At 44.3% G+C, this 21,168-nt stretch overlaps 1 protein-coding gene and 1 pseudogene across 2 annotated transcripts; one reads left to right on the top strand and one right to left on the bottom strand.

Annotated features, from left to right (window-relative positions):
* Positions 1-185: 185 nt before the first annotated feature.
* Positions 186-9,057, bottom strand: LOC127683077 (60S ribosomal protein L9-like; annotated as a pseudogene).
* On the top strand, positions 8,443-21,111 carry Trim6 (tripartite motif containing 6). Of its 2 annotated transcripts, XM_052155844.1 has the most exons (9): positions 8,443-8,511; positions 13,488-13,957; positions 14,583-14,678; positions 15,840-16,070; positions 17,335-17,357; positions 18,396-18,496; positions 18,646-18,672; positions 18,888-19,167; positions 20,826-21,111. In XM_052155844.1, the coding sequence occupies exons 2-9, from the start codon at positions 13,535-13,537 to the stop codon at positions 20,905-20,907; spliced, it is 1,263 nt and encodes a 420-aa protein (XP_052011804.1). In that variant the 5' UTR covers positions 8,443-8,511; positions 13,488-13,534; the 3' UTR covers positions 20,908-21,111. The 2 variants fall into 2 exon arrangements, with proteins under 2 accessions (XP_052011804.1, XP_052011796.1); XM_052155836.1 differs by having other exon boundaries at positions 18,888-20,909.
* Positions 21,112-21,168: the final 57 nt, after the last annotated feature.

Genomic DNA, 21,168 nt, shown 5'->3' with positions numbered 1-21,168 from the left:
ATTTACATACATGTACAAGTTATTCTGCTTCTGCTTCTTCTTCCTCCTCCTCCTCCCCTCCTCCTCCTCCTCCCCCCTCCTCCTCCCCTCCTCCTCCCCTCCTCCTTCTCCTCCCCTCTTCCTCCTCCTCCTCCTCCTCCTCCTCCTCCTCCTCCTCCTCCTCCTCCTCCTCCTTTATGATTTCCTTCAAGGATTAACTCATCCTTCTGAGCTTGAGAGACAGAACAAGCAACACCTGTCCTCATCTGAACCCTGCGAATGTATTTCTCACCCAAGAAATTTCGGATTTCAACTAAAGACCCATTCTCCTGAATGACGACGTTGATGGGGAAGTGAGCATACATGGACCTCATCTTGTAACGGAAGCCCAATGTAACACCCTTGATCATGTTCTGAACATGACTGCAGATGGTTCTGACAGTGGCCAGCTCCTTTCTGTTACCCCACCATTTGTCAACCCGGAGCCTTTTCTTCTTCTTTCCAAGAAGACTCAGCTCTACATTGATGTGATTGAAGTCCCTCCGCAGGGTTCTCCTGGGGCCCTTCCAATGACTGTGCACCCCTTCAGAGTGATGTCGACATTTTCTGGAATGTCGACAGTCTGATTGCTGAGAATGGTAGATGGGGCAAAGAGCCCGACTTTCTTATTATATCCAGAGGTATGCCACCTATTACATATTAATTTTAGAGCAGTGCCATTAGCTCATTCCCAGTCATACTGCTTCAGCAATTATTTCTGCTGCCATCCACCTCACAGACAGGAATCCAATTCACACTCCTAGGGAGCCTGTATTCTAGCTTGCAGTCCCACTTTGTTAGACTGGATAGAACACTAGAAGCTAGCACTTGAAAAATGAAGACTATGCCCGGCAGTGGTGGCGCACACCTTTAATCCGAGCACTTGGGAGGTAGAGGCAGGTGGATTTCTGAGTTCGAGGCCAGCCTGGTCTACAGAGTGAGTTCCAGGATATCCAGGGCTACACAGAGGAACCCTGTCTCGAAAAACAAAAAAACAAACAAACAGAAAAAAAAAAAGACTACAGGATGAGGAGTTCAAGGCTAGCCTGGCCCTGTCTTGAAACAATTAGAAATACAAACTCAAAGTGACTATTTCATGACATTTCTATGAGCAACATATGAAGGTTCCATTTTTTCTAGCATCATTATCAAAGCCTATCACTGCTTTTGTTCTTTTTGTTTGCTTGTTCGGTTTTTTGAGACCAGGCTTGGAATTTACTTTGTAGACCAGGCTGGATTCAAACTCAGAACTCCACCTGCCTGTGCTTCCCTAGTGCTGGGATGAAGCGCATGTACCACCATGCCAGGTATTGCTCAGTTCTTAGTGGACTTTCACAGTGGTGTGTGTGTGTGTGTGTGTGTGTGTGTGTGTGTGTGTGTGTGTGTGAATTCAACAATGAAAGACTGTATTCATTAATAAAATAGGTTAAAATCCACCCCGAGCAGCAGATTCTTAGGATTTTCTTTTTCTTGGAGCCCAAGTTTCAGCCTTTCCTACTTAATGGCTGTGTCCTGCTAATGGCTGTGTCCTGCTTCCTCCAATCTCAGGGTACAGATGCTTCCCAGGCTGACTCTCCGAATTAGAAAAAGAAATTATATAATTATTCTAAATGTTTCTGGTGACCCTTGTGACCTTTAATCTTATAGGTCAGCTTGCCTAGGTATCTGACATGTTTGTGACTTTTTGGGTTTTTTTCGTTAGTTTTTTTTTTTTTTTTTTATGATGAGACTACCATTTAAATAGGTGGACTTTGAATAAATCTCATTTCCCTCCATTATGTGGACAGACCTCTTTCTGAAGCCTAAATTGATTGAAAGACTGACCCTAGATTACCAGGAGGGAATTGTGTTTCAAAGAGGCTTTGGATTTGAGCAGCTGCATCTCCTCTTCTGTATCAGAAACCTGCAGGCCAACCTTGCAAATGTGACCTTTCCAGACTTGGTAACCCTAAAAATAAATTCCTTCTGGACAGTGGTGGCACACGCCTTTAATACCAGCACTTGGGAGACAGAGGCAGCAGATTTCTGAGTTCCAGGCCAGCCTGGTCTACAGAGTAAGTTCCAGGATAGCAGGGCTACAAAAAGAAACAGAGAAACCTGTCTTGAAAATACCATAAATAAATAAATAAATAAGTAAATAAGTAAATAAGTAAATAAGTAAATAAGTAAATAAGTAAATAAATATGCAGCAAACAACACAGGGCCCCCAAGGGAGGAGTTAAAGAAAGGTCTGGAGTGCCCAGGGACTAAACCACCAACCAAAGAGTACACATGGAGGGACTCGTGGGACCAGCTGAATATGTAGCAGAGGATGAGAGGATGGCCTTGTGGGGCATCAGTGGGAGAAGAGGCCCTTGGCCCTGTGAAGGCTCGATGCACCAGTGTAGGGGAATGCCAGAGCGGGGAGGCAGTAGTAGGTGGGATGATGGGGGAGCACCCTCATAGAAACAGGGGGAGGATGGAATAGGGGTTTGGGGGGGCGGCAGGGATGGGAAAGGGGATAACATTTGAAATGTAAATAAAGAAAATATCTAATAATAAAAAAAGAATGCAGCAAACAATAGTGGGAAGAATTAGCAGCAATAGAAAGGTTTTTATTAGAGGTGAAAAATCATATACAAAGATAAAGAAAGACCCTCCACAAAGCATAGGGGGTGGGCAGGAAGCTAAAATCCAGCTTCTTGAGGGCTGGGAGTTTTCAAAGTCTCTAAAGGATTTTCCTCTCCCCTCCCCCCAGGCCTCCCCTTAAGTTTGGTTAATGTGAAGAAGACAGGATGGTTTATCGGCCCACCACCTTGACTTTTTTGAGCCAGTATGCCATCTTTATTACCTAGTTGTGGAGAGCTTTGGGGGCTGCTTCTAGGAATTTGTCAGAAATTTGACATGGGGCTAGGTCAAGGAAGTAGGTTCAAAGTTAATACAGCAGAGGAATATTTTGTATTCCTTGCATGTTGGTCATTCTAACAAACCCCTAGACATAGTGACCATGGACTTTTTGTTTATTGCCTTGTCTGATTATTTTGTTTATTGCCTTGTTTGTTCCTTGATTACTCTATTTATGCCTTAGGACTGACCATATATATTCTTTGTATGTACCTAGAATGATATAAAAGCAGACTAGAAAAAAAATAAACCCACTTCATCTTCAAAACTGGCTGGAGTCATGTACAGTGTTGTCTAATTGTCTCTTTCTTTTCCATCCTTACTCCCTCCTTTGAGACCCTGTTTACTGACTGAACTGGCTTGGTCACCTAGCAATGGTCTCTTCCCTTGTTTGTCTGTCAGAAAGTCTACCTAACTGTTCGGCTATCATATGTGAATGACTTTTCATTTTCTGGAGATCCTTAATTTACAATCACATCAGAAAAAGTCCCAAGTTGGTCTTTTGCTGAGATCAGCTATGAATGTCCCAACATCACACGCTACTTCTGTGTCTCATGCTCTCCTGTCATTAAATGTTCCTAAGATCAGAACATCAGGGAAGGGTGGGAATGCATGTTCTCACTTAGTGGAGGGAGGGGGGACAGGTAGAGGGACAGAGGAAGGGGGGGGACATTAGCCACAACAAAACCCTTTTTAAAAGTTTGGAATAAACTTCTGTTAGAATTTATCATAATGTAATCATTAATTTGTCCATATTCTAGTAAATAAGTCTTGTCTATCTTTCTGCTGGCTTCTTCTGTGCATTCAGAACTAAATAAATACCAGGAGTCATCCTCACTTGCCTTTTAAAGCAGAGACACCCACCATGCTGTCCATTTTCAAGGGTTATCTCAAATCCAACCAGATCTTAAGCTACACTACAATGAATGTATTGAGTAACAATACTTCATATATAGGCACTCTTTTTTTTTTTGAGTCAAAGTCTTTTGTTTATTTATTTTTTTTGGATTTGTTTTTTTCTAGATAGGGTTTCTCTGTATAGCCCTGGCTGTCCTGGAACTCACTCTGTAGACCAGGCTGGCCTTCTCAGAAATCCACCTGTCTCTGCCTCCCAGAGTGCTGAGGTTACAGGCGTGTGCCACCACCGCCCGGCTAGGCACTCATTTTTAAATTTACTTCTTTTGAGTCTTTTCCAGATTTCTGTGATTTTAGTAGTTTTAGTTTTCAAAGTGTAAATCTGAAGTTTGATTTATTTAAAAATTCTTTCAATGATTTGCCACTCTTTAACGTCAAGGCAAAACTGTTAAGACTTCTTTGGTACCACATGGCTAACCTATGTCTGATGTATCAGGTACTAACTAACCTCCCCTCATCATCATTCCCCCCAGCCCCCCTCCCCCATTTCAGGTATGGCCATCCTGTCTAAGGTGGGGGGGGGGGGTTGCCTCTAAAGCTGCCAAGTGTAGCTGGCAGACTCTTCCAGACCTTAGGCGAAATCAGAATTCTCACCACACAGAAAAGTTCAGGATAGATCATTAGGAAGCCATTTTATTATAGATACAAGCACAGGTAAGCAGGGAAGGAGAGAGGGAGAAAAGGAGGAAGGAAGAGCTGGAGAAGAGAGAGGAAATACTAAGAAAAATAAAAATAAAAACCAATACTAAGAATAGCTAGTTGTGGTGACACACACCTTTAATCCCAGCACAGGAGCAGGTAATCACTTTTGAGTCCAAGGTCTGGTCTACATAGAGAGTTTGGGGCCAGCCAGGGACACATAGTGAGTCCCTGTCTCATACAAACAAACAAACAAACAAACAAAGGACAAAAACCATGGAGAAAGTGGGGCTAGGGGAGATAGTTCAGTGAGTAAAATGTCTCCTATATAAGCATAAGGACCTGAGTTGAATCCCCAATACCTGTGTTAAAAAGCAAAGTATGGGCAGGTGTGTACTTATAACTCTACATCTGGGGAGGCAGACACAGGATACCAGAGAGTCACTGGGCAGCCAATCTAAGCAGCTTAGGTTCAGCTATTAAAACTTAGAGATAGCCACACCTTTAATCCCAGCACTCAGGAGGCAGAGGCAGGTGGATCTTTAAATTCAAGGCCAGCCTGGTTTACAGGGCCAGTTCCAGGACAGCAAGGACTACAGAGAAATCTTGTCTGGAAAACAACAACAATAATAATGAAAAGAGATTGAAGATGATACCTAATATTAATCTCTGGAGTGCACAAATACACACAAATATTAATACAAAATAAATAATTCTAAGAATATAAAATATTGAAATTGTGACATACATTTTACATCATGCATTGAAAGGTAGTTCAAAGACAGACTTGTACCTGAAAGTTTGGATAGCAAGTTATTAATTTACTTTTAATACTCTTACTGTGTATATGTTCCTCTGTGTGCAGGGGCGCGTGTGTGTGTGTGTGTGTGTGTGTGTGTGTGTGTGTGTGTGTGTGTATGTACATGTGTGTAGGTCAGAGGACAATCTCAGCTATCACTCCAATGCCATTCATCTTATTTTTAAATATTTAAATATTAAAAATTATTTTCTTTTTTTCTAAAATATTTTCTATGTATGATGTAAAAACATTATGTTTCAATTTCTTATATTCTTAGAATTATTTATTTTGTCTTATTGGTCTATACAGCAATCTAGGCGGGCTGGCCAGCAAGCCCCAAGGAACTTCCTGTCTCCACCTACCCAGCACTGGAATTGCAATTGCCCCCTACCATGCTTGGCTTTTTTACATGCATCCAGTTTGCAGGACAAAGGGTAAACACCTGTGTGATCGTAGGTTAAGAATACAATGTGATATTAAATGAATGTTAAAGCTGGAAGAGCTTTTAATGGACAGATGGTGTCAGGGTTACTCTTCCTCCAGAGGACCAAGATCAATTCTAGTGCCCACATCACATACTTCACAAGTGCCTATACCTCCAGCCCGAGGAAATCTGAATATGTAAGAAAAGAGATGAACTAATATGCTGATTAGCCTGTAGAACAAAACCAAAATGCTGTCATGTAGTTATATTTGGATTTTCAGACAACATCAAAATTAGCTATTTTCTTTACCTAAGCTGATGCTTACAAAACGCTAAAACACAACCCAGCCATAGCAACTGAATTGCATTCGTTCTGTTGGTTCACATTCAAGTACAAGCTTCTTATTAACTACGTAGCTATAACTAGATAGATATATCAGTTTCTTGACCAGCAGGCAGATCTGCAAGCCACTTGGAGTAGCCTGCCTTATTAAGCCATCCCCTGTTCCCATTTTCTTTAAGGACAACTAAATGAGTGGTGGAGGTTCTAGAATACATCTCTAGCCTCAGCTCTGCACTGAACTAGAGAGGGGAGTAGGAGAAGGAGATCTGGGGACACATGGTACAAAATAAGGTAAAAGGAGTCTCCACAGGGCCAGGAGTCCCTTCTCCTTGGAGAACATGACCTTGCCCTATTGAAGAACATGAGCTGGAAATGCCCATGGACAGCAGATTCCTTGAGAGTTGAGCCAGCCAGGTAGTGTGGGTAAGAAGGGACAGAGGCAGCTGCTGTAAGAATAGAAGAAGTGGGACCCACTGAAACCTATGTGGCACAATAGCACCAGAAGATGGACGATTCAAACTAGGGCAGAAGTCAACCCATGCCCCTGGAGAGATTTGCTTTAAAGCCCTGCTCCCTTGTACTATGGAGTGAGTGAAACTTATCCCTTATCCACCTAGGAGGTAAATGAGCTATTTCAAGATCTGTAGTGTGTACAATCCACAAGGCTAAGAGTTGTATGCATAACCCAAGAGCAAAGCCCCATGATTTCCATCAAGGATCGTGGAACTGGAGAGGAAGGAAATTCGACAACTGGTGGCTTATTCCTTTAATCCCAGCACTCAGGAATGCAGAGGCAGGCAGAGCTCTGTGAGTTCAAGGCCAGCCTGGTCTACAAAAGAGTTACAGACAGCCAGGGTAGTTATACAGAGAAACCCTGTCCAAACAAACAAACCAAACAAATAAAATTACAATTCTGAGAACTGATTTGGAAATTGAAGAGACAAACAAGCCAGAGAATCCCCAAATATACCAGCAGGCAAAATCAGGCTCCACAGCAGTTTTGTGTAACCCACAAGCAAGTCTGGAGTAATCAAAGGAATGTAAGAATACAGGAATCTGGGAGAACCACACATTCTGAGATCCTTTCATTCCACATTCCCTGACTATGAGACCTTTCCAATTCTTCCCCCATAAGATGATGCCGCCTTATTTGTGCTGATCATCAATCTTTTCTAGGGGCCAATCCCATTAGCACAGTATTAGCCCAGATGCACAAAACCCTGGGTTCAAGACCCAACACTGCATCACCTGGGGGGAAGGTGATGCATGCTTGCAATACCATCACTGCAGAAGCAGAGACTGGACAATCCTCAGCTACACAGCAAGTTTAAAACCAGCCTGGGAGAAATATGTATTGTCACATTAACCTGTCTTAAAACCAAATAAACATTATCCATGGATGTTAGACATTCAGAGATGTTAGCCATCTTCTCTGTTCTAGTTTTCTATGATTCTTAGGAGAACCTTGGAGAGATGGCTCAGTGGTTAAGAGCACCGACTGCTCTTCCTGAGGTCCTGAGTTCAATTCCCAGCAACCACATGGAGTTTCGCAACCATCTGTAATGATATCTGATGCTTCCTTCTGGTGTGTCTGAAGACAGCTACAGTGTACTCATACAAATAACAAATAAATAAATCTTTAAAAAAGAAAGAGTGCTTGGACCATGCTTTCTCCCTTCTCACACCAAGCATATATTCCTGGCTTGACTTTTCATTTTGTGTTTTAAGCTTTTTGAGGTAAAAACACTCTGTAGCCCAGGCTAGTTTTAAACTTATAGTAATCCTCCTGCCTCAGTCTCCTAGTGCTGAATTATAACTGTGAGTCAGCCAGTTCACAGACTCATGCAGGTATGGCAAACATTCCACCAGCTGAGCCACATCCCACCCCTCCCCCAGCTCCTCTCCAAGTCTTTCCCCTCCCCCACCTTCTAAGATCAGGTGGGTTGTCAGCCTCCCAGGCCAGGAAGTTTGGCATTCTTTCACTTTTCAGAATAGTCCCGCCTTTAATAAAACTTACAGTCCAGTTCCAGTCCAGTTCAGTTTGCATATGTGAATGTATAGTAAGTACTTCAATACAAAGGTATATGGTCTTTTGGTCCCGTGCGTTAACATTGCAGATACACACAGGTAATTTAAAGTTGGCAGATTTTTGTTATCCATCAGATGCAGTCACCATTTAATTGTATGGCTAGACCTTTGATTCTTTAGACATTTCAATATATTGATAGCGAGAACATGTGTATTAAACACTTACATGACGGTAGAAAGCCCAAGTCTCTAATGATGGTATCCTTAAAGGTTGTTTGCTCCCTAGACTTGTCTAAGGCGTATTCCCATTTCTGTCCCGGGTCTTGGTCTCAGTCCTCCCAGAGGGTAGCCCCGCCTCCTCCGCTAGCCACGCCCCTTTCTCCGGGAGTCTGGCTTTGGGACTGGAGGGAGCAGTATTCCTGGCTGCATGTCCTCGGCACTGATCCAGGCCACGGATTCCAGGTTGGTGAGCAGACCCATTTTCTGACCAGTCCTTGCTGTCCCACTGGTGTGTAGAGTCTGTGCTGCCTTACAGGTTGTGTTGGAAGAAAAGTGCGGGACTGCAGCTTTGAGTTTTCTTGAGTTTGGGAAGCATTAAAGAGGCACGTTCGCGGCTAGAAATAGGCAGTATTCCTATAGCAGTAAGGGGGTAGTTGAACCTGGATTCTGGAGGTAAAAGCACACTCTTCTGGGAGTTTACTGTTCGGAGTCCCCAGTGGATTCAGAGGTCAAATCCCCTCCCCCAGCTCCAGGAAATAGGTTTATCACCCCCCCACCCCCCACCCTCCCAAGCAGGCCCAACTTCTACCAGGAAGAGTTGGGAGATGAGCTACTTTGCCTGCCCCGCCCCGGTCTACACCGGCTGCAGCCAGTCGGAGCTAGGAGCCCCCGGGCCTCTCCCGAGGAAGCCGAGGCAAGCTGGGCGGAGTCAGGAACCGACCCCAGCGAGGATCTCTGGCCCTCGGAATTAAAGGCTTCCGAACTTGCTCTGGAGAGGTTTGCCTTCATCTGCAGACCTTCTCTGGGGGTGCCTACCGCTCCATTACTCTCCTGCGTCACTTCTGACGGAGGCGACCCGGGATAGTGAGGTGATTTAGTGTGAATGAGTTGGGTGAGATAGGGAGCATTGAATTTATGTATTCTAAAAGCATGTATGTAAAATCTACTCTCTCTCTCTTTTTTTAGATGTATCGTTCCATAGCCCAAGCTACCCTATAGCTAACCATCCTCTTGATTCTAACCCTCTTCTCTAGTGCTACGATTACAGGCCTGAGCTACCAACACAGCAAAGGGACATTTATTTTATCAGTCATTTGAGACAGATCAGTGTCACAGCTATATTGCATGTGCTACAGAACCTGAAAATTGGACGCTGTGCCCTGAGCCTGCTTACTTAGCATCTGATCTTTAGTGTTACATTTGCTTTACGGTATGTTAAAAAAAAGGATATGACCTCTACTTGTTATGTCTACACAAATTAAAACATAAAGATCTTAACATTAGGAATTACAAGTGAGATACCACAAGTTTAATAATTGCACAAAAATTATAGTCTACCCTTTAAAAACATAGTAAGATTATTTAGCACTGACCAGAAGAGGAGAAAAATCTATACAGAGTAGCGTTTTAGGAATTTCTGGTGTTAACAAACTTTTAGATGCATAATAAATGATTCCTTGAAGGTAAACTCAGAAATGCTTAAAACTAATTAAATTCAAGTTTTATGTCCACCGAGTGCTCTTAGATAAGTTCCGGATAGTAGATCAAGTTGGGATGTAGTCCTGCATAAAGATAAAAGAGAACATTAACCAGGCATGCTTGCAGAGGCCTTTAATCCCAGCACTCCGGAAGAAGAGTCAGATGGTTGTCTGTGAGTTCGAGGCAAGCCGAGTCTGTAAGAAGCTTTTCCTCTTTCCTTTCTGCTCCTCTTCCGAGTCCCACTCAGCCTTGCCCCGGTGGTCCCTGGGTATTGTTGACTTTGATCCCGGAGGCCATTCTGGTACCTGCGTGAGCTTCTGTCCTGACAGGTACTTCAGGTCCGAGGATCAGTCTGTACTTTAGCCCCCCTTTCACCTTTTCAGATTTCTTCTGCCCTAAATTGTATCTACCTGGCCAAGAAGGTCGGTGCTAAAGTGTCCGGACTGCCCTGGAAATCTTCATTTCTGAGGTCCAGCACGGAGTTCCGGTTCAGGCCAGTGACTTTCTTCGGCCTCTAGTGCAGCTTTCTGATCTTTTAAATTTGTTCGTTTGGTTGTTTTGTTTTAGTGTTTTATGTATATATGTGTGATTACGTGAGTATACATGTGCCACGTGCGTGCAGGAGCTCAGCAGAGGGCATTCAGTTCACTGGAACCCGAGTAGCAAGCAGTTGAGAGCTGCCACGTGGATGCTGGGAACCAAACCCAGGTCCTCTGCAAGAGCGGCCAATGTTCTTACCACCAAGCCATCTCTCCAGCCCCTGATCTTCTGGTTTAACTGGACTCCCCAGCCCTGGAATCTTATTTTCTCTTTTATATGCTGCTAATTTGATCTTTTCACTCCAGACTGCCCTACAAACACCAATTTCTCTGTTTGCATTCAAGAGTCGTTATCTAGTGTATTCCATCAGAATAGGAAATGACAAAGATTCTAGTGAAGTAGCGAATGGAGCCACTGTGCAATTTTAGGTATTCTGTTAGCTCTGTTATGTAGTAAAAAGTCTGGGGTGTGTTCACCTACATCTGTAAATTCCTGCACACGGGAGGCAAGAGCAAGAAAAATCAAGTTAATGTTTAGGGTGGTCAGGCTCTATAGTGGGATTCTGTCTCAGGAAAATCTAACCAAATAAAAGAAGATGAAATGAGTAGATATATTTTTAATTTATTTTATTGAACCCAATACATGAAACAAATTAAAAGTTGCATCAATCAAAGCTTACAAAATACTTAATTTTTTCTACAAAACTTTAAAAGTCAGTGCATATTTCTAACTTGAATATCTATTTCTGACAGGCACACCCCAGGTCTCAGTAGCCATGAATAGCTGTTGCATTTGATAGTACAGTTGGAAGACCAGGTACCAAGCCATGTTTCTCATCAGATTGTTCCCTGCCCACTTCCTGCCACTATTATTTTTATTATTATTGGTTGTTTGTCAGCGTTATTCAGTTATCATTAATATGTATTACGTTAGAATCCACTTATTTATTTATTTATTTATTTATTTATTTATTTATTATGTGATTATTTTCTGACAGCATCTTACTGTATCACTAGCTGCCTCAGGACTCTGTAGACCTGGCTGGTCTGGAACTCACAGAGCTTCACCTGCCCCTGCCACCTGAGTGCTGGGATTTCTTTAGAGTTTTGGTTTTTGTGCGTGTGAAGAAGGGTCTTGTTGTGTAGCTGATGCAGAACTGTCTGTTTTGCTCACTCTAACTTTTAACTCCCAAACAGGTCTCCCACCTGAGTGCTGGGGTTTCAGGCATAAGTCATCACACCTTGGCATACCTAGCTGTGTAACAAAATGCAAAGCCCCAATGCATCTGGACATTTCCTTTACACTCCCACCATCTTTGTTCTGGTGGGCAGTTCATCCCTATGGGAACCCTAGCACTGCACTGATGCTACTGTTCTTCCATTTACCAGCAGCACTTTCATTTAATTGACCCATTGGCCTAAAGCCAACTTCTTAAAGTAACAACATTCTTGTTACTTAGTGAACTGTAGCCTAACTTGATATGTAAATAGATTGTAGCCTACTCTTGCCGCAAAGAGCCAAGTCTCAGCCAATCGGAAGGAACGGTAGTTCCTTCTGCCAATCAGAAGGAGTAAGTAGTGCGGGGATGTCAGTAACAATCAGGCTGTCTCTCCCTTGCTTCCTTCTTTTAGAATCTCTTCCTTTTCTCAGGATATAAACAGCTGGTCTAGGTGGTAAGGTAGAGTATTTGTGAGCTAGTTTGTGGTCCATATTGGTGTTGGAACATGGGACTGCACTTAACCGCTTTTTGTACTCCAGAACTGGGTCTGGGTGTGGCCAAGTAATAGAGCCCATGCTAATGAGTGTAGGCCGGGGATTGCATCTACAGCATGGTGGAAGGCATACACTACTTAAATTGTCTTTAAATGAGTTTAATGTGGATGAGTGTTGCCCTCATGAGTGTCTGTGCACCGCTAGTGTGCCTGGTTCCCTCAGAGGCCTGATTGGGGGGGGGGGCGTGTCAGATCCCCTGGAACTGAAGTGGCAGACCATTGTGAGTAACCATGAACCCCGGTTCTCTGCAAGAACAGCCAGTGCTCTTAATCACTGAGCCAGCTCTCCAACCCCTGTAATTTTGTCTTTTGATAGTAATATACCATTGTATGGCTATACTACAGTTGTTCTTTTGGCAGTTAACATTATCATAAATCCCCTCAAGGAGAAGAGATTTCCTCAAGACACTAGTGTTCTGCAAAATGTGGTTTTGCCTGAAAGAAAAGTAGAATTTCTATTGGGGACCTAGATTTGGTTCCCAGCACTCACATGGCAGCTTACGACTGAGATCCAATGCTCTCTTCTGGTCTCTGGGCACCAGGCATACACACGGGACACAGACAGACATTCAGGCAAAATCCCATGTGTATTAAGGGGGCTGGGGGAGAGAGGGCGTTAGTTATAAAGCCTATTGCCTGCCTCTGTTGTGGGCGTTCCTGTCTGTTGGTTTTCCTGGGAAGACTCAAGGTGAAGGTGTCCACTACCTTTGATACCTGTGATCCTAGAGACCAGGCACGAGGGAATGATAGCCAGAGGTTAAAAAGCTCACGAGAAAGGATGAGTTATCAGCTAAAGGAGGTGCTGGCTTTTTCCTCACGGAGGTCTAATAGCTATGGATACAATCATGGACAGAAAACAGAAGGCTCTGCCTTACCATTTCGGTGAGAGGATTGAGAGCATCAAGGTAGGTGACGATAAGAAAAACAAGGCTAGTGGGTGCTTGCCTGGGTGCTTGCCTTCTGATGAGATGAGGGAAAGGTCATTGGCGCAGAGGCCAGAACGGAGGGTCTCACTTGTGGCAGGAGCAGCAAATCCAGAGGTCCTGGCACAGGCGTGAATGCTGAAAACATGCTCTGGTGGGCTGAAGAAAGGCCTGTCAAATGCCAGTCACACCGGGCCTATCCTGAGTCCCCATTTATCTTTCTATCCCACAGGAGGTAAAGGAAACGATAAACATTAACCAGAGGGCAAACGCGGGCGTGGTGGTGCACGCCTGTAATCCCAGAGGCAGAGGCAGGCGGATTTCTGAGTTCGAGGCCAGCCTGATCTCCAGGACAGCTAGGACTACACAGAGAAACCCTGTCTGGGGGGAAAAAAAGGGCAGACTGGTGTCAGATGTTAGCTAAGGTAGAGTGTTGGCATTGGGGCGAGAGTATCCAGTTCTTTCTCCTCCCTTAGCCTGTGCCTTTTTTTTTCTTTCCACCTAGGATTCTATACGCAAGCTGGGAAGTTAGGAGACAGGAGAGTGGCTACAATGACTTCAGCAGTCCTGGTGGACATCCGAGATGAAGTCACCTGTCCTATCTGCTTGGAGCTCCTGACAGAACCCCTGAGCATAGATTGTGGCCATAGCTTCTGCCAGGCGTGCATCATAGGCAACAGTGATAATTCAGTGCTCAGCCAAGAAGGGAGGAGCAGCTGTCCCGTGTGCCGGACCGCCTACCAGCCTGGGAACCTCCGTCCTAACCGGCACCTGGCCGCCATAGTGAAGAGGCTCAGAGAGGTCGCGCTGGATCCTGGGAAACAGCTCGAAGTCATTTTTTGTGCACTTCATGGAGAGAAACTCCAGCTCTTTTGTAAGGATGATGGGAAGTTAATTTGCTGGCTTTGTGAGCGATCTCTGGAACACCGTGGTCATCACACATTTCTCATGGAGGAGGTGGCCCAGGAGTACCAGGTAAGGCCAGAGCTTAACCTTACTTCATGTTCTCATCTGATTGCTTTATAGTTTGGGTTTGTTTTCATCTTCTGGAAGAGCTGCAAGAGAGAATTTCGTTGTATAGGCCAGGCTGGCTCAAACTCAGAAATCTGCCTGCCTCTGCTTCCCAAGTGCTAAAATTAAAGGCATGCACCACCACTGCTTGGCTTTGTTTTCTTCTTTTTTAAATAAGGCCCCATATACTCTTCACACTGACTGTATAGCTAATGACGAGCTTGAGCTTCTGATCCTACTGTCTTCATTTCCACAACTCTGTCATTACAAGTATCCAGTATGTCTTGCATGCTAGGCAAACACTCTACCAACTGAAACGATACGTGAAGCCCAAATTTCTTGGTAGAACTCATAATTACCTGGAAGTTGGAACCTAGAAAGTAGCTCCCTAATAGTAATATGTTCTTGCTGCTACCTTGCTTATTTGCTGTACAAGACTGACTGATCCCTTGTTTGCATTGTATAGAGAAGGTGCTTCGAAGCCAAGGCAGGATTCCCCCAGGGTCGGCATAATCTCAGTCTAGTTTGTTCTTTGTCTAGGTCCTCAGGTAGTTTGAGGATGGCCTCTTTAACTGTATGTTCTCTCCAGGACATGTTCCAGGAGTCTCTGAAGAAGCTGAGGAGGGAGCAGCAGGAGGCCGAGAAGCTGAAAGCTCTTATCCAAGAGAAGAGGGAGTCCTGGAAGGCAAGTAGGATTCTCCTGAAGTGATCTGGGGCAGCAGAGGTGACCGTGGGACTGAGGACCAGGGTGCCCCAGTGTCTCTTCCTCCTTGGCAGACTTGGCTTCCCTAGATCTGGTCCTTTTCTGTGTGCAGGGGAATTGGAGTAGAAGTTAGGTAACAGACATCAACAAAGTCTTCTTTTGCTGGTTTTCTGTTTATTAGTTTGGGGTTTGGTTGGTTTTTAGTTGTTGCTGTTTGCTTTTTCTGCTTTTTGTTTTGTTTTTGTTTTTGTTTTGTTTTGTTTTTCGAGACAGGGTTTTTCTGTATAGCCCTGGCTGTCCTGGAACTCACTCTGTAGACCAGGCTAGCCTCGAACTCAGAAATCCGCCTGCCTCTGCCTCCCAGAATGCTGGGATTACAAGCGTGCGCCACCACGGCCCGGCTCTGCTTTTTTTTTAATATTACATTTTATTATTTTATTTTATGATTATGGTTGTTTTACCTACATGCATTAGTATGAACCATAAGTATGCCTGGTGTGTAAGGAGGCCAGAAGTTCCCTCTTCTGGATTTACAGACAACTATGAGCCACCATGGGATGCTGGGAATCAAACTTAGGTCCTCTGGAAGACCAACAAGTACTCTTAACATCTGGGCCATCTTTCCAGGTCCTCCCAGATTTCTAAGCTCATTGTAAGAGGAAGGATGGCTTTCCAGACTTAGTGGTAGACACCTTTAATCCTAGCACTTGAAAGGCTAGGACTGGCAGATCTTTATGCATTCAAGGCCATCCTTACCTAAGAAGTGAGTTCCAAGCCAGCCAGAGTTACACAGAGAAGCCCAGTCTTAAGAAAAGGAAGGAAGACCAATCAATCCAGTGTGACCCATAACTTGTAATTCTGAATCTAACTTGACCTCCTGGAAATGATATGTTAATTGTGAGCCAGCTATTCCTCTCAGGGCTCCTGAAGTCTAACCTCACCCAAGACTGTAGTAACATATCTCTGGAACTTTAGACAGACAGCCTAAGGCTTAGGGCCTGAGAACAGGTCCTACAGGCCTTTGTCCCTCCTCTCTCAGCCAGCAACCCCAGGGAAGCAGTATGCAGCTGTTTCCTGCCCCTCCTCCCCCAGGGAGAACCTTTGGTCCTGCAACCAACAGGCTGTTTTTCTCTGGTACTGAAGAGTCAGGTGGAGCCTGAGAGACACCGGATCCAGACAGAGTTTAAGCAGCTACGAAGCATCCTGGACCGGGAGGAGCAGCGGGAACTGAAGAAACTGGAAGTGGAAGAGAGGAAGGGGCTGAGCATCATAGAGAAAGCCGAGGGTGACCTGATCCACCAGAGCCAGTCACTGAAAGACCTTATCTCGGACCTGGAGCACCGCTGCCGGGGGTCCACTGTGGAGCTGCTGCAGGTACTGAGCTGTGGGGAGGCCACAGGTCAAAGTCTAAAACAGCTCAGATGCGAATGGGAGGGAGGCCCCATTGTTACTCCTTCCTAGACAAGTGTAGCCCAGAAGTTTCTCTGGAATTGTGGAGAGCTGTTGTATTCAGCATTGTTCTCCCAGAGCCTTTATGTTCTGATACAGATCAACAGAGCCGAGAAGGATTCTTTTGTATTTTGCAGGGAATTTCCCGAATTCCTGGCCCCTTCCCACTGGAAGTCAACTGTACTGCCTCAGCTAAGGCATTCCAAAGCCCTTTAACATTGCTGAAAGCTTGTGGTCAGCAGGCAGCTCTTGTCTCTGTTGCTGTGATGAGAATTCTCCATTTTATCAGGGAAAACACGTCAGCACTTACCAGCCTTTCTCTGCTTTTGCTCTCTTCCGTACAATCCCCTAGTGTGCTGTAGCAACAGATACTGTCTGCTTTTGTGCACATCCACCATCTAAGGGATGACGTTTGAGAGAGAACCATGCTTAAAACCTGTGACTCTCTCAAAGCCAGATGGTGGTACAGGCCTTAAATCCCACCACACTAGAGTCAGAGGCAGGTGAATTTCTTGAATTTGAGGCCAGCCTGATCTATGGAGTAAGTTTCTAGGACAGCTGGGATTATACAGAGAAACCCTGTCTCAAAAATAAATAAATAAGTGAGTAAATAAATAAATAAATAAATAAAGTAAAATTTGTGACTGTGTCAAAAGTAGAAGTTAGTCTATCATAACTGTAGGGCCAGATACTGCATGCTAAATTACAGGTGATATATATGCATACATACATGCATACATACACACACACACAAACACACATACACATTAACTTTTCAAACATCGATAAGGAGATAGCTCAGTGGTGGGGCATTTGTGTACATAAATAAAGCCTTGGTTTCAATCCAAAACATTGCCAAGAAACTCAAACAAAACCCACAGTTATAAAAATAAAGGAACTTACCTAAATTTGTGCCAGGTCATTAGGAACTTTGCTCTGAGATGGAGTTGTTTGGGGGTTTTGTGTTTAGTTCTTTTGAGATGAATTCTTGCTGTATAACCCAGGTTGGCCTCAAACCTACAGTCTGCTTGCCTCAACTTCCCAAGATCACAGGGCATGCACCATGCAGGATGAATCTGCTCATCTCTGTTTGTGTAGCCCTTGGGCCTTTGTTTGTTCCTAGTCACTACAGGGAGTGGAAGAAGGTGGAAGAAGACATGATCCTTAATCTGTCTTTTTTCCTTCCTAGGATGTGGGTGATGTCACAAAAAGGTATGTGAGAATATTATTAGTTAATGCCTTTGGTCTTTCCAAAAGTTCTTGGCCCCTGTAGAACAATCCCGTGGGGAAAGGGGAATTCACAGGCAAGAGATGTTTGAGAATGGTATGTTGTATGTGAATTTAGTGATCCCCAAAATAAGGGAGCAGGCTGGCATTGATAGTAGTAGAATTGGCATGGTAAGAGAATGCTAACAGGAGACATGATTCTTTTTCACCATCCTCTCTGCCTGCCTTTGACACTGGTTTTCCTGTTCTTGGCTGTGCATCTTAGAGGGAAATCGCCATCCATGTATTGCCAAGGCTTGAGAACCGGCTTTCCAGATGCTACCTGTGAACTTTCCCTCCCAATCCTGGTCTTGCTGCCCCATGCTCAGATTTCCTTATATGTCAGTTCTAGTAAAAAACACAGACCTGCCTCAAGAGGGGAATGGCTTTGGCCCTGGGACAGAATAAGGTCTCTTCAGTAATCAAATCTACAAAGACAACCACGGAGGTGACATCTGAGTTGCCCACAGACCCTTCGGGCATCTTAGATAATGGACCTGGGTTTCTGGTGGTGAAACCTAAGCCCATACCCTTGAAGCAAGCCCTTTTGTAGATGCTCTTTTAGCGTGACAGCAGGGTTCCTGATCGGTGTGGGCATCTCCAGCACCTCCTGGTGGACATTCTGATGCAGCACTGACATTTTTAAACATTTTTTGCTTCCTTTCTACATTCAGCAAAGCACTCCACAGCCGCTGTTCTTCTCAGTTGCTTCCTGAGCTTAGGACACAGGTAGAAAAGGAAAAAGCCACTGTATACTATAGGTGTTATAATAGAAAAGAAACTAAACGAAGCAGTACTGAGTTAACATTTACTGAAATGTATGGAGAACTGAGCAACTAGCTCTGGTCCGGGTGGTCCAGGGCAGGGCTCTTTGCAGAGGCTGCCTTTCCTCACGAAAGGATGTTAAAGCTCATCAATGGGTCTGAGGGCTGTGGAGACAGAGTAGTCAGCACCCTAAGCTCTCATAAGTTCTGTCATCACTAGGAGTGAGTTCTGGACCCTGAGGAAGCCCCAGGCTCTCCCCACCAAGCTGAAAAGTTTGTTTCGAGCTCCGGATCTGAAGAAGATGCTGCGAGTCTTTAGAGGTAAGTTTGGGGGAAGTGGACGTGAAATCACTGTAGCAAGTGAACAGTATGAGCGAAGTTGCAGAGGGACTGGAGCACTGTGCTGAGGATAATAAGGTAGTCCCTGTATCAGGGGTGATGTTCTTTTACATCTTTTCCTTTTCTTACAGAGCTGACAGACGTCCAAAGCTACTGGGGTGAGTAGAATCCATGGCCTCTCTGACCCCTTGAGCCCCTTCACAGGTTTCCCCTCAACAAACGTGCATGTTCTCTCAGGTCTTAGGTGTCCACATCTCTCCTTTCCCCTGCTACCTCAGACCCCCACCACCACCACTTCCCATGTCCCCTCCTCCCAGAGTCACGGGACCCATGTGCCCATTCTTATCTGCTACTGTTGTACCTTCTCCTACAGTGGACGTGACTCTGAATCCACAGACTGCTAATCTAAATCTTGTCCTGTCAAAAAACCGGAGACAGGTAAGGTTTGTGGGCGCCAGGCTGTCCGAGCCGTCCAGTCTGGAAGAGCATTATGACTGTAGTGTGCTGGGCTCTCAGCACTTCTCCTCAGGAAAATACTACTGGGAAGTGGACGTGACCAAGAAGACAGCGTGGATCTTGGGCGTATGCCTTACCCCGGTGGAACCCATGTTCTCTTTCAGCCAGTACTCCAGCAAGCAGGGGGCCTACTCCAGGTATCAGCCGCATAGTGGATACTGGGTGATTGGGCTGCAGCGCAAGCACGAGTACAGAGCCTATGAGGACTCCTCCCCGTCCCTGCTCCTCTCCATGACCGTGCCTCCTCGACGCATTGGGATTTTCCTAGACTATGAGGCTGGCACCGTCTCCTTTTACAATGTCACAAACCACGGCTTGCCCATCTACACCTTCTCGAAGTATTACTTCCCTACTGCCCTCTGTCCGTATTTTAATCCCTGCAGCTGTGTGGTCCCGATGACCCTGCGGCGCCCAACTTCCTGAGGTTTGCTACTCCTGCACACAACTAGGCAGATTCCTTCAAGCACGTGAATTTCCTCTCGAGTCTCCGTTCTCTGTTCTCCTAGTAGGATACCGCCCACTGCTGATAGTGAGCACCCTTGACCGAGCTCATGGAAAAGTATTTAGTGTTTTGGGTTTTTAGTACTTTGTTTTTGGGTTGTTTATTTATTTTGTTTTGTTTTTGTTTTTTGGGGGTTTTTTGGAGATGGGGCTTCTGGAACTCTTTTTGTAGGTCAGGCTGACTTTGAACTCTATGTGATTAAGAAAGTAAATGAGAATTGATCCAGAGTCCCAATTACACATGGACATCATCGTACCTGGCTGTGATTTTGTTTTAATATTGTTGGAGATATGGTCTCCATAAATAGCCGAAACTAGCCACAGACTCAGCCCTTCTGCCTCATCTCCCAAATACTAATTATATAGGTCTATCTCACAACACCTTGCTAAGTATAATATTTGGTGATTTTTTTTTCCTTTACTGATGTCTGTGGTCAAATGTAAAAAAATCTTATAAAATAGATGGGAGGGTTTTTTTTTACTAAATATTGAATTGAATAATTTTTTATAGTTATTGAGATAATTGTGTATCCTTATTCTGCTCCTGAGTTGTCTCAGTTGTTAAGTTCACCAGTGATTCCTGAAGTAAAACTGTTACGTGGTACATTCAGTACTTTATTTTTGCTAACTCTAGGTTTGGTTTTCATCTATTTTTATAAACAAAACTACCTCTAATTTTGCAGTCTTGTGTTATCTATCAGAGTATATAAAAAAGAAATTATGGGCAAGGGATTTTATATGTATATTTAGGATAATAATAATAATCGACTGACCACCTTTTTTTGATGGTTTCGAGAAGAGATTGTAGCTTCGGTTTTAACAATAAATGCTACCACAACCCTCAGCCTTCATCATAAAATTTTAAGATTGGTAATAAAAAATGGAAAAATGTGCTTGAAAGGGAGATAAAGTAAGATAAGGAGAAGACTTTAATCAACCAGCATCAGTTATTGTCTCGGAGCAGGAAGAAATGCAGTGAACCACGTTCACAGTGATTTATTCTGACCTCCCCAGCCCCTCTTATTTCTTTTATAGAACTAGGTACTGACTGAACTCAGGGCTTTTCCCGTCATGAGGAGACATTTTAGCATCGAGCTTAACAGCTCCACGCCTTGTGTTTTGTATTTTGTTACTATTGGGTTTTGTTTGTTTGTTGTTTTGTTTTGCTGACACAGGGTCTTACCAAGTTGCCTGGGCTGGCCTTGAGCTTGCTCTCAAGTCCAGGCTGACTTTACGTTTGCTTCAGCGATCCGAGGAACTAGGTGTATAAGCTAACACTGACTCTTCATCTCAGCCTAGACCTTTGTGCTCAAATCCAAATTGCAAATGAGCGCCCTGCTGTGGCATGGCTGGAAAGGTGCTACACGCTTTCATAGTCAACTGTGAAAAAACTTCGAGATGTGAAGAGGAAATGAATGTCGGGCGAGACAGGGCTGGATTTCTGACACTGCAGCCAATGGCTACTAGTGGCTCCAATGTACTGAAATACACACTGAGTTTCATAAAAACAATGTAAAATAATCTGTTATCTTACAATGATGATATTCTGGATATATTTCAAATAAAACTTTTTATTTCAATTGTTTTATTTTGGGATGGAATCTCTCTGTAGCCCAGGCCAGCCATCAGACTGGTGG

Source organism: Apodemus sylvaticus, chromosome 1, assembly GCF_947179515.1.
Source record: "Apodemus sylvaticus chromosome 1, mApoSyl1.1, whole genome shotgun sequence".
Classification (NCBI taxonomy): domain Eukaryota; kingdom Metazoa; phylum Chordata; class Mammalia; order Rodentia; family Muridae; genus Apodemus; species Apodemus sylvaticus.
This window is presented reverse-complemented; position numbering and strand designations above follow the sequence as displayed.

Bases quoted from the DNA above. Each gene is read 5' to 3' on its own strand.
- Trim6 (XM_052155836.1), top strand. From the start codon at position 13,535: ATGACTTCAGCAGTCCTGGTGGACATCCGAGATGAAGTCACCTGTCCT. The intron at 17,358-18,395 runs GTATGTGAGAAT...TGTCATCACTAG, and splicing joins GTGGGTGATGTCACAAAAAG to GAGTGAGTTCTGGACCCTGA. The intron at 18,497-18,645 runs GTAAGTTTGGGG...CTTTTCTTACAG, and splicing joins GATGCTGCGAGTCTTTAGAG to AGCTGACAGACGTCCAAAGC.